This window comes from Hemitrygon akajei, chromosome 1, assembly GCF_048418815.1.
Source record: "Hemitrygon akajei chromosome 1, sHemAka1.3, whole genome shotgun sequence".
Lineage (NCBI taxonomy): Eukaryota > Metazoa > Chordata > Chondrichthyes > Myliobatiformes > Dasyatidae > Hemitrygon > Hemitrygon akajei.
In genome coordinates this window covers 178,936,099-178,948,882 of record NC_133124.1, presented here as the reverse complement: position 1 = coordinate 178,948,882, position 12,784 = coordinate 178,936,099, and the positions used below count along the sequence as shown (strand labels likewise).

The 12,784-nt window shown below is 50.2% G+C and overlaps 1 protein-coding gene across 1 annotated transcript in view; it reads left to right on the top strand.

The window, feature by feature from the left end:
- Positions 1-12,784, top strand: part of LOC140727473 (serine protease hepsin-like) — a 116,670-nt gene that overhangs the window by 89,527 nt on the left and 14,359 nt on the right. The window contains exon 2 of the mRNA XM_073044825.1: positions 6,267-6,315. Within this exon, the coding sequence (XP_072900926.1) occupies positions 6,300-6,315 (16 nt within the window). The 5' untranslated portion in view covers positions 6,267-6,299. The remainder of the gene's footprint in view (positions 1-6,266; positions 6,316-12,784) is intronic.

The following is a 12,784-nucleotide window of genomic DNA, read 5'->3' as shown; positions in this document are numbered from 1 at the left end:
ATGCCAGCCATAAATTTGCTGACAACTATCGGCAGAATTTCAGATGGTGGTGAGGAGGGATTCAGGAGTGAGATGTATCAGCTGGTGGAGTGGAGTCACAGCAACAACCTTGCACTCAATGTCATTAAGACTAAAGAGCTGATTGTGGACATCAGAAAGGGTAGAGGAGGGAACACACCCAGTCCTCATAGCGGGATCAGAAGTGGAAAGAATGGGCAACTTCCAGTTTCTGGGTGTCAATATTTCTGAGGATCTATCCCGGACCCAACATACTGATGCAGCTACAAAGAAAACACGACAGCGGCTATATTTCACTAGGAGTTTGGGGAGATTTGGTCTGTCACCACGGACCCTCGCAAATTTCTCCAGATGCACTGTGGAGAGCATTCTAACTGGCTGCATCACTGTCCGGTACGGGGTGGAGTAGGGGCTACTGCATATGATCGAACTGAGCGGCAGAGAGCTGTGAACAATCAGCTCCCTTGCGGGCACAAGCCTCCGTAGTATGGAGGACATCCTCCAGGAGTGACGCCTCGGAAAGGCAGCACCCCTCATTGAGGACCCCCACCACCCAGGACATGCCCTGTACTCATGAGGAAGGAGGTACAGGAGCCGGAAGGGACACACTCCATGATTCAGGGACAGCTGCTTCCCCTCTGCCACCCCACGAATACTTCCTCACTACTTTTTAATTTTTATTTTGCACAGCTTAATTTAACCATTCCATTTACAGGTGTATACTTACTGTGATTCTGCTCCCTTTCTCGATTGATGTGCATTACAATGTACTGCTGCTGCGAAGACGACCCGATTTATTTCTCGGCTCATTTATGCCAGTGGTATTGAATCTGATTCGGATCCCCTGTGTGTACAATGGAAATCCCACTTGCTGCAGCGTCCCAGGCTCACAGCAGCGGAGACACGACATCCACAAGAGGAACTTAAGTGCAACCTATGTACAAATTTGCAAGGAAGAGCACAATTAGAAAGTCGTTCATATGCAAACGTGGTCCTGCTGTCGCGATGCTGAGCAGCGATTAGGATTGGTTCAAGAACCGTCCCGTTCAAGACCACGTCGCCTCACTGGTTCTCCTCGATACTGGACTGGTTCACTTCAAGGGCCCCTGTGGCTCATGTTCTCAGTATTGATTAATTAATTGCTTATTTGTTTATTATTTTTGTACTTGCGGTTTGTCCTTTTTGCCCCTTGGCTGTCCGCCAGTCTTTGTGTGTGTGGTTTGTCATTGACTCCGCTGTGTTTCTTTGTTCTGCTGTGAATGCCTGCAAGAAAATGAACCTCCGGGTCATACGTGCAGGCGTAGACACATTTTGATAGTCAGTTTACTTTGAACGTTGAACTTTTCTACTGAATGGTTGAAGGGAGGGAGCTGTTCCTGCACCTGGTGATGTGGGACTTCAGGCTCCTGTACCTCCTGCCCGATGGGATCTGTGAGATGATGGCGTGGCCCAGATGGTGGACGTTACCTAGTTGAGGCAGTCCGTTGTAGTGCAAACTGATAATAGGAGCCATTAAGGAAAGTGTGAAAAGGGCAGATTTTATTCCAGCTGTCTCTTGAAATGTCAACTGTCCATCTCCCTCCAGAGATGCTGCTTGACCCGTCAACTTCCTTCCGCAGCTGCTCTGTGGCTTGAGGTTCCTGCAACTGTTGTCCCTTGTGTGTCCACCTATCACCTTGTCTCTGAATGCCACCCTCCCCCACCCCCATCTACCTCTCACCTTTTGCCCCTCCTCCATCCACCCGTCACCTACAGGCTCTTAGAGAGGGACGTGAGTGTACGGGGAGTGGAGGGATTATGGATCTCAAGCAAGTGGCCTTTTGCGCTCCTCTCTGTGTTTATTGTCATTGTGTACACGGATGGCCGTGACTTCATCCGAGCAAGAGATCTCATTGTACCCCGATGTGTGTGACAACGGCAGTCTGCGTCACGGTCTGATACGGCAGTTAGATTGTGCAGGAACGTCAGAAGCTGCAGAGAGTAGTGGACTCAACCAATACATCCCTCCCCACCATCGGTGGTATCTACAGGAGCAATGTCCACCATCAGAGATCCCCACCATCCGGGCCACGCCATCTTCTCACATCTCCCATCGGGCAGGAGGAACAGGAGCCTGAAGTCCCACCCCACCAGGTTCAGGAACAGCTCCCTCCCTTCAACCATTCTGTTCCTGAACCAACCAACACAACCCTAATCAGTAGCTCAGTAAAGCAACACTGTGATCTCCTTGCATTACAATGGATTTTGGGTTTGTTTTTGTTCCATTTGTGTTTGTTCTAGTTTAGATGCAGTTTAGTCGATGTTTTTTCCTTGGGAATATTGTTTTTCTAATGCACATGATGTCCCAGCTTGTATTTATTTATTTAGTCATTTTTATTTTTTGAGAGATACAGCATGAAAGAGGAGTGTCAGGACAGTGTTCAAAACAGCAAACAAACATTCAAAAATAGTGAGTAACGTAATTCAAAATATCGAGCAAAGAAGCATATTCACTTGTAAAAGAAAGATGTATAGTCCCAGACCCTGAGCCATAATGTCCGGCAACCAATGGGACAGGGTTCTGGCAGTGTGCAGATGCACGCACTCCGGCCTGTCATTCCACTGCCCGAACATGGGAGAGCAGCACCAGCGGGTGAGGCCTGGCCCTGGCTGAGCTCAGCACGCTATAGCACTGCCGTGTTACCCACCTGGTGTACAACAGCCCGGAGCTTGAGGCCTAGTTCCCGCTACAACCGAGGCTACGCAGCTCCCATGTCGACAGTCCCACCACCAGACGAAGCTAACTTGCATTATCAGTGCCCAACAGAGTCTTGCAATCCCAATTGAAACGTCCAAGATGATCTGCCAAGGTTACACCGCACCAGTGCCAAGTAGCGGGCAGCAACACGGTCTGCAGCCAGGCCAGCTCCTCTGAATCCAAACTGGCTCCTCCGACATCCCAATGGGCTCCTTTCCCAACATCCTGACCGGCTCCTCTGATACCTCGGCCGACCCCTTCCAGCCACTCCCATCAACGAGCAGCTCACTGATGGAGCAGCCCTGTAGTAACCGAGAAGGATTGTCTATGGATTGTCAAAAAACACATTTGACAATGACAGAAGCACCTTCGTTTGGCTGCCGAAAAGGTGCTGCGTTCACACATCCCGCCATCTTACTGGAAGTAAGATTGATTTACGACTGGTATGCCCTTGGAAGGAAGAGCCTACAAAAAGTAATGGATAAAGCCCAGTCCATCACAGGTAAAGCCCACCCTGCTATTGAGCGCTTAAGACTATAAGATGTAGGAGCAGAATTGGGCCATCTGGCCCATCACGTCTGCTCCGCCATTTCATCATGGCTGATCCAATTTTCCTCTCCACCCTTCTCCCCATATCCCTTCATGCCCTGACCAGCCAAGAATCTATCGATCTCTGACTTAACTAAAGACCTCCACAGCTGCCTGTGGGTTAGAATTCCACAGATTCACCACTAAAGAAATTCCTCCTCATCTCCCTTCTAAAAGGACGCCACTCTATTCTGAGACTGTGTCCTCTGGTCTTAGACTCTCCCACCGTAGGAAACATCCTCTTCACATCCGCTCTATAAAAGCCTTTCACCATTCGACAGGTTTCAGTTCTTCTGAATGCCAGCGAATGCAGGCTCAAAGTCATCAGACGCTCTTTGTATGACAAGCCATTCCATCCTGGAATCATTTTCATGACCCTCTCCATGCTTTCGAAAATAACGGGCCCAAAACTGCTCACAATTTTCCAAGTGAGACCTCACCAGTGCTTCATAGTCTCAACATTACGTCCTTGCTTTTGTATTCTAGTCCTCTTGAAATAAATGCATTTGCCTTTCTCACCACAGATTAAACCTGCAAATTACCCTTTAGGGAATCCTGCATGAGGACTCCCAAGTCCCCTTGCACCTCAGTTTTTTGTATTTTCTCTCCATTTACAAAATAGTCAACCCTTTCATTTCATCTAACAAAGTGCATGACCATACACTTCCTGACACTGTATTCCATCTGCCATTTCTTTGCCTGTTCTCCCAATCTCTCCAAGCCCTTCTGTAGCCTCTCTACTTCCTCAAATCACTGGAGTGACATTTGCAATTTTCCAGACCTCTGGAACCATTTCAGAATCGAATGATTCTTCAAAGATCATTATTAATGCCCCAATGATCTCTTTAGTCATCTCTATCAGAACCCTGGGGTGTACACCATCCGATCCTTGTGACTTATCTACCTTCAGACCTTTCAGTTTCCCAAGAAACTTCTCTCTAGTTATGGTAGCTTCACACACTTCATGCCCCCGACACCTGGAACTTCCACCATACTGCTGGTGTCTTCCACAGTGAAGACTGATGCAAAATACGTATTCAGTTCATCCGCCATTTCATTGTCCCCCATTACTCCCTCTCCAGCATCGTTTTCCGCAGTCCGATATCCACTCACCTCTTTTACACTTAATGTACCTGAAGAAACTTTTGGTGTGCTATTGTCTAGCTTACTTTTGTATTCCATCTTTACCTTCTTAATGACTTTTTTAGTTGCCCTCTGTTGGTGTTTAAGAGCTTCCCAACCCTCCAACTTTCCACTAATTTTCGTTCTATTGTATGCCCTCTCTTTGGCTTTTATGTTGTGTTTGACTTCTCTTGTTAGCCGCGGTTGTGTCATCTTGTCTGTAGGATACTTCTTTCCTTTTGGGATGTATAAATCCTGTGTTTCTGTAAATCCCACCCGTTTCTGCTCTGCTGCCATCCCTGCCAATGTTCTCCTCCAATCAATTCTGGCCAGCTCCGCTCTCGTGTCTCTGTAATTCCCTCTCCTCCACTTCAATACCGACACATCTGGCTTCAGTTTCTCCTCCTCAAATCTCAGGGGGAATTTGAGCATATTATGATCACTTGCCCCTTGGGGTTCTTTTCCCTTAAGCTCTCTAATCAACTCTGGTTCACCCAATCCAGAATAGCTGATCCTCTGGTGGGTCCAACCATGAGCTGCTCTAAAAAGCCATCTCCTAGGGACTCCAGTAATTCCCCGTCCTAGGATCCAGTATCAACCTGATTTTCCCAATCTACCTGCATATTGAAGTCCCCCACGACCATTGCAACATTGCCCCTTTGGCCTCCTGTTGTAATTTGTAGGCCACATCCATACTACTGCTTGGGGGTCTGTATACAACTCCCATCAGGGTCTGTTTACCCTTGCAGCTCCTTAGCTCTAGCCACAATGATTCAACCCTGTGTCACCTCTTACTAATTGCCTTTTTTTTAACCAACACACCTAGAAAGGGCGCTCTTACAGGAAAGCAGCAGCCATCGTTGAGGAGGCCCACCATTTAGACCATGCTGTCTTCTCATTGCTACCACCAGGAAGCCTTGGGTCCCACACCACCAGATGACGACCCTTCACCCACCAGCTTCCTGTGACAAGGCCTTTACTGGTTCTGTTGTATTTTGTAATGTCTACTGTGAATGCCCACAAGAAAATTAATGTGGTGACATATGCTTTGATAATAAATTGACCTTGAATTTCTGGAATAGGTTAAAATGCCAGCACAACAGTGCTATGTCCTAGCATGGAGAGTTGGGTGGGGAGAAAGTTGTGTTGACGTTCTTTTAGTCATTTAGTCAAGTCCTTCCTGACCTCATGCTCCGTTCTTCCAGGCAGATCCCTGGCTGGGTTTGAACTTAGGGCCATTACCTGGAAGTTGGGTGCTGATGCCACCACACCATGTTCTAGGCTCTATTAAATCAAAACTTCAAAAACGTCCTTCGCCTTCACAGTTTGAACACTGTAACTTCCGGCGAGAGGAGACCCGCAAGAAACCAGGGTGCGTGGCTTCTTTAAGAGCGGCCTTGCGTGCGGTGAGGAGTTCGAGCTTGACTTGTGGTTGGTCGCTGGACTCTCCAGTGCGGCTCTGTGCGTGGCAGGTAACTGATGGAGGGTTGCGATGTGAACTCGCTGGGTAAATTCAGGTGAACTTTCTCTCGGCATTCGTCTCAGAGCAACTTAGATATTTTTGAAAGAAGTTTGCTAGCTCAGCTAAGAAGTTTGAGGGGAAAAGTTTTGAGCTGACCTGGAGTTAAGGTAGAGTATCTCTCTCTCTCTCTGTTTTCTGTGACCGAAACCTCGCTGGAGTTCTAAAAAAATGCTGTTGTTGTTGTTCATTGTAAAACGCCCTGTTAGAGGGGCTAATGATTTACTTTAACCTTCTCTTTCGCCAAAGCAGAATTCTTGACCATTTCCGTCTCTTTTGCAGATCAGACCAGCTCACTGTTAAGTTAACGAAGCAATGCCAAGTTTGGAAAGTAAGTTTTTAATGACGTTTTTTTGAAAAAACTTTTTAAAAAGTAGATGTACCTTTTTTTAAAAAAAAATCTGAAGATAGCGTGGGCAAAACTTGCCCGTTTAAACCCACTCGGATATCTGTGAAAGGGGATTTTACGAAATCGGGTGTGTTAATTGAGAATAGGCAGACCTCCAGGAATTTTTCCGTAAGAAGGACTTCCTTTGTTCGAGGACCCTCTGATTGTGTAACAAATACCTGCGTCGTCATCTGTGCGGACTGAGACTCAGGTGTGTGTGTGTGTGTGAGGGAGAGAGAAACTGGTTTCCTGGACAGGGGCCAGTTCAGCCAATGGCGGCAACGCTCGTTGACTGTTCCGGGGCGCTACCGGGGCAGGAGAGGCTGGACGGCCTTGCCACTTCTTTCCACTGGAGCGAAGGGGGCTGAGGGGTGACCTTATAGGGGCTTTTAACCTCATGAACATTGGTGGATATTCAGACTCTTTCTCTGGCGGGGGGGGGGGTCTAATACTAATGAAGATGGTTTTTATTGTCACATGTAACAAGGTACAGTAGCAAGGATTGGTTCACACACCAGTTATGTAGATAATTCCATTCCTCAGTGTTACTAAGCTGGGTGGCAGTGTGACATGTGATGAGGATGTTAGGAGAATTCAGGGTGACTTGGATAGGCTGGGTGAGTGGGCAGATACTTGGCAGATGGCGTTTAATGTGAATAAGTGTGAGGTTATCCACTTTGGGAGTAAGAACAGGAAGGCAGATTGTTATCTGAACGGTGTAGAGTTAGGTAAGGGAGAAATACAAAGAGATCTCGGAGTCCTTGTTCATCAGTCACTGAAGGTGAATGAGCAAGTGCAGCAGGCAGTGACGAAGGCTAATGGAATGTTGGCCTTTATTACGAAGGGAATTGAGTACAAGAGCAAGGAAATCCTCTTGCATTTGTACAGAGCCCTGGTGAGACCACACCTGGAGTATTGTGTACAGTTTTGGTCTCCAGGGTTAAGGAAGGACATCCTGGCTGTAGAGGAAGTGCAGCGTAGATTCACGAGGTTAATTCCTGGGATGTCTGGACTGTCTTACGCAGAGAGGTTAGAGAGACTGGGCTTGTACACGCTGGAATTAAGGAGATTGAGAGGGGATCTGATTGCAACATATAAGATTATTAAGGGATTGGACAAGATAGAGGCAGGAAATATGTTCCAGATGCTGGGAGAGTCCAGTACCAGAGGGCATGGTTTGAGAATAAGGGGTAGGTCATTTAGGACAGAGTTAAGGAAAAACTTCTTCTCCCAGAGAGTTGTGGGGGTCTGGAATGCACTGCCTCGGAAGGTAGTGGAGGCCAGTTCTCTGGATGCTTTCAAGAAGGAGCTAGATAGGTATCTTATGGATAGGGGAATCAAGGGATATGGGGACAAGGCAGGAACCGGGTATTGATAGTAGATGATCAGCCATGATCTCAAAATGGCGGTGCAGGCTCGAAGGGCCGAATGGTCTACTTCTGCCCCTATTGTCTATATAAGTGCAGTATGAAACAATAACAGTGAGAGTGCAGGGCAGGTGGACAATAAGATCAAAAGGAATAGATTGTGAGGCCGAGAGTCCAATTTATCATGGGACTAGGGTGGATAGTCATGCTGGGAGGACAGGTATACAGACTTTGTACAGAGAAGAGAGAATGTTCAGGCAGGGTGGGTGGGTCTTTGATTATGCTGGTGGCTTTACTGAGACAGTGAGAGATGTAGACAGAGTCCGTGGAGGGGATTTAAAAAGCAAACACGAGGAAATCTGCAGATGCTGGAAATACAAACAACACACACAAAATGCTGGTGGAACGCAGCAGGCCAGGCAGCATCCATAGGGAGAAGCACTGTCGACGCCTTGGAGGGGAGGCCGGTTTCCGTGATGTGCCGAGCTGTGCCCACACCTCTCCGCGGTGTCTCGGGGTCACGGGCCGAGCGGTTGCCGTGCCAGGCTGTGATGTATCTGGGTAGCACGCTTCCTGGGGTGCATCATTGACCAGCTCCAAGGAGGGACTGGACAGGCTGGGACTTTCCCTCGAGTGAAGGGGGCCAAGGGGTGACCTTCCAGAGGTTTATAAAACTACGAGGGGTAGATAGTCTTGTCCCCAGGGTAGGGGAGTCTAAAATGGCAGTGTTTAGGTAAATTATCGTTGTACTGTATGTACAGTGAGAAACTGAATTACATACATCTATACTAATCATTTGTTTACAATTTAGCATTGAAATGGGACAAGGGAACGCAGATAATGTGCTACAGTTGTAGAGAAAGTGCAGTGCAAATGGACAATAAGGGGAGAGGGCCTTAATGAGGTTGAAGGGGAGAGATTTAAAGGGGCAATTTTTTTTTCACCCAGAGGGTGATGGTTTATGGAACAAGCTATGGTTGAGGCAGACACAGCGTCAAAGTTTAAAAACCACTTTGACAGGTACGTGGATAGGAAAGGTTTAGAGGAGATGTAATTAGCTCATGTAGGCGCCTTGGCTGGCACAGACATGATGGGCCGAAGGGCCTGATTTCACACTGTGTGCCACAGCACTGATCTCCTTAAACAGAAGTTGTTAATGTGCTGGGAAGGTGTGGGAGAGGGAGCGCCGGATGGGGAGCATTGCTTTATCAGCTTTGGGGTAGGGGAAGTGACACTGATAAATCCGAAATAAAACCGGGAGTTGCTGGAGATACTCGGCAGCTCCGTGAAGAGAGGAACCCTCTGGGGTCTTCTGACCTGTGTGGGATGGTGGGGCTTGTGCCTGAGGGGTTCAGGGGACCAGTGGGGGTGGGTGGAAGGGGTCTCTGGACTGAATTCCACTGGGGTAGAATCTAGAACTGGGGGGGGGGGGGGTCCTGTGTGTAAAGCAAAACGTTTTGTCCATTTTGAACTTTGGGGGGGGGGGGGGTGGTGTCTCCCTAACAGGGGGAGAGGCCATTCTGCCCATCACCTTTGTGCTAACCACATGGAGCCCTGTGACAAGAGGGTGGAATATGATGTTCCAGCTCCTGTACTCCCAGCCCTGACTGATGAAGGCCATACTGGCAAATGCTTTCTTCACGTGCCCCGTCTACCTATGATCCCTCTTTCAGAGAACCACGTTCCTGTACTCTGAGGTCCCTCTCCAGCACTCCCCAGGACCGTACACTGGAAAGACCCTTTCCTGGTTTAACTTCACAGTAACATCCTCATAAACCTTGAACCATGCCAAGTTCTTCCTGGACTTGAAGTGGGGAGGGTGTTTCTTTGGGGTGGGGGGGGGGTGTGGCCTCAGAACGAAGGATGAGCAGTTCTGGACAGACAGGATCAAGAGTTAACCTTAGTGGGGAGCGGGCGACGGAGTGGTGCTGAGGTTGAGCAGGGTAGGGAGCACAAAGGGGTAAATGATTTATGTACCCCCTGTCGATCCGTCTTCCTCAAGCACACAGGTGCGAGGGGCTTCCAGAAACCCCCACCCTGTCCTTAAGGTCAGAGGGGCAAGAAAGGTTTATGAGGATGTCACTAGGAAGTTAAACCAGGTCAGGATGTACACAGTGAACGACGGGGTCCTGCGGAGTGATGTAGAACAGAGGGGTCTTGGAGTACAGGTTCATGGTTCCCTGAAAGTGGACACAGATAGTCAGGGCTGTGAAGAAGGTGTTTAGCATGCTGGCCTTCATCAGTCGGGGCACGGAGTGCAGGGGTTGGGACATCAGCTTACAGCTGTACAAGACAATGGTGAGCCCGCACTTGGAGTACTGTGTGCAGTTCTGGTCGGCCAGCTACGGAAAGGACGTCATCAAGCTGGAGAGGGTGGAGGAGAGATTCATGAGGAGGTTACCAAGACCGGAGGGCTTGGAATCGTAGGGAGGCTGGGACTGTTTTCCCTGGAGCAAAGGGACACCTGATAGAGTCTGATAGCCTCAACGACTATGGTCCAGTAGCACTTGCGTTCACAGTGGTGACGTGTTTTGGGAGGTTGGTAATGAAACACATCAACTCCTACCAGCGAAACATCCTGGCTCACTCCAACTTGCCCCGCAAAGCAACAGGTCCACAGCGGATGCCATCTCACTGCGTCTTCATCTGGAGCGCAAAGACGTAGATATCCGGATGCTCTTTATTGACTACAGCTCAGCGTTTAATACCACCACCCCCTCCAAACTAATCAATAAACCAAGACCATGAGATACAGGAGCAGAATTAGGCCATTCGGCCCATCAGGTCTGCTCTGTAACCTTGGCCTGAATACTGCCTTGCGTAATTGGAATCTCGATTTCCCCGCTTGCAGACCCCAGTCGGTTCGGTTTAGCAACCGCATCTCCACAAACTCCATCCGCCCAGGTGCACCACAAGGCGGTGTGCGTTGCCCCCGCTTCCCACTCATGACCGTGAGGGTCGGCAGAGCTCCAATGCCACACTTAACTCTCCTGGCAACATTGCTGTTGTTGGCCGAATCAAAAGTGGTGACGGGTCAGCGTACGGGAGAGAGATTGAAAATCTGGCCGAGTGGTGTCATTACAACCTCACTCAATGTCAGCAGGGCCGAGGAGTTGATGGAGGAAACCAGAGGTCTGCGAGCCAGTCCCCATCCGAAGATCAGAGATGGAGGGGGTCAGCAACTTTAAATTCCTCAGCGTTATCGTTTTGGAGGACCGGTCCTGGGTCACATACACAGGTGCGATTACAAAGAAAGCACGGCAGTGCCTCTCCTTCCTTTGGAGTTTCAGTGTGTCATCTAAAACTTTGACAAACTTCTACGGAGGGTGCAGTTAACGGGCTTTTATGGGCACACTAATGCCCTTGGGCAGAAAATCCCACAAAAGCCAGCAGATTTGGCCCAGCCCACCTCACCACTGAGCACAGCTACACAAAACGTTGTCGCAGGAAAGCAGCATCCACGATCAGGGAGCCCCACCGCCCAGGCCACGCTCTCCTCTCACTGCTGCCGTCAGGAAGGAGGCACGGGAGTCCCAGGACCCCCACCACCCAGGCCACGCTCTCCTCTCACTGCTGCCGTCAGGAAGGAGGCACGGGAGTCCCAGGACCCCCACCACCCAGGCCACGCTCTCCTCTCACTGCTGCCGTCAGGAAGGAGATACGGGAGCCCCAGGACCCACACCACCCAGGCCACGCTCTCCTCTCACTGCTGCCGTCAGGAAGGAGATACGGGAGCCCCAGGACCCACACCGCCCAGGCCACGCTCTCCTCTCACTGCTGCCGTCAGGAAGGAGGCACGGGAGCCCCAGGACCCACACCACCCAGGCCACGCTCTCCTCTCACTGCTGCCGTCAGGAAGGAGATACGGGAGCCCCAGGACCCACACCACCCAGGCCACGCTCTCCTCTCACTGCTGCTGTCAGGAAGGAGGCACGGGAGCCTCAGGACCCCCACCGCCCAGGCCACGCTCTCCTCTCACTGCTGCCGTCAGGAAGGAGATACGGGAGCCTCAGGACCCCCACCACCCAGGCCACGCTCTCCTCTCACTGCTGCCGTCAGGAAGGAGGCACGGGAGTCCCAGGACCCCCACCACCCAGGCCACGCTCTCCTCTCACTGCTGCCGTCAGGAAGGAGGCACGGGAGCCTCAGGACCCCCACCGCCCAGGCCACGCTCTCCTCTCACTGCTGCCGTCAGGAAGGAGATACGGGAGCCTCAGGACCCCCACCGCCCAGGCCACGCTCTCCTCTCACTGCTGCCGTCAGGAAGGAGGTACGGGAGCCTCAGGACCCCCACCACCCAGGCCACGCTCTCCTCTCACTGCTGCCGTCAGGAAGGAGATACGGGAGCCTCAGGACCCCCCACCGCCCAGGCCACGCTCTCCTCTCACTGCTGCCGTCAGGAAGGAGGTACGGGAGCCTCAGGACCCCCACCACCCAGGCCACGCTCTCCTCTCACTGCTGCCGTCAGGAAGGAGGCACGGGAGCCCCAGGACCCCCCACCACCCAGGCCACGCTCTCCTCTCACTGCTGCCGTCAGGAAGGAGGTACGGGAGCCCCAGGACCCACACCACCAGGTTCGGGAGCAGTTACCATCACTCAACCATCAGGTCCTGAACCAAACTCGCTCCATCATTGAAACATACACACAACCGTTGGACTCGCTTTCCAAGACTCTTTATCTCATGTTCCCAATATTTATTGCTCATTATTTCTTTTTGTGTTTGCAGTTTATTTTCTGCACAAGTTGGTGCGGTCTTTCATTCATTCTGTTACCGTTACTAAGGTTTTATTTAGTATGCCTACAAGAAAATGAATCTCTGGGTTGTATAAGGTGACGTGTATGTACTTCGATGATAAATTTGCTTTGAATTTTGATGAGACCATGAGGCGCGGAGACATGGTGGATTGTCACAGTCTTTATTTCCAAGGTTAGTGGAGTACAAAGCTGGTACAGAATATCCAGGACATTATTCTCTCTAACTTTCATCGTCTCTAACAAAATCATACCACATTGTTCACTCCTGCTTCCCCTCCCCCCGGATTCC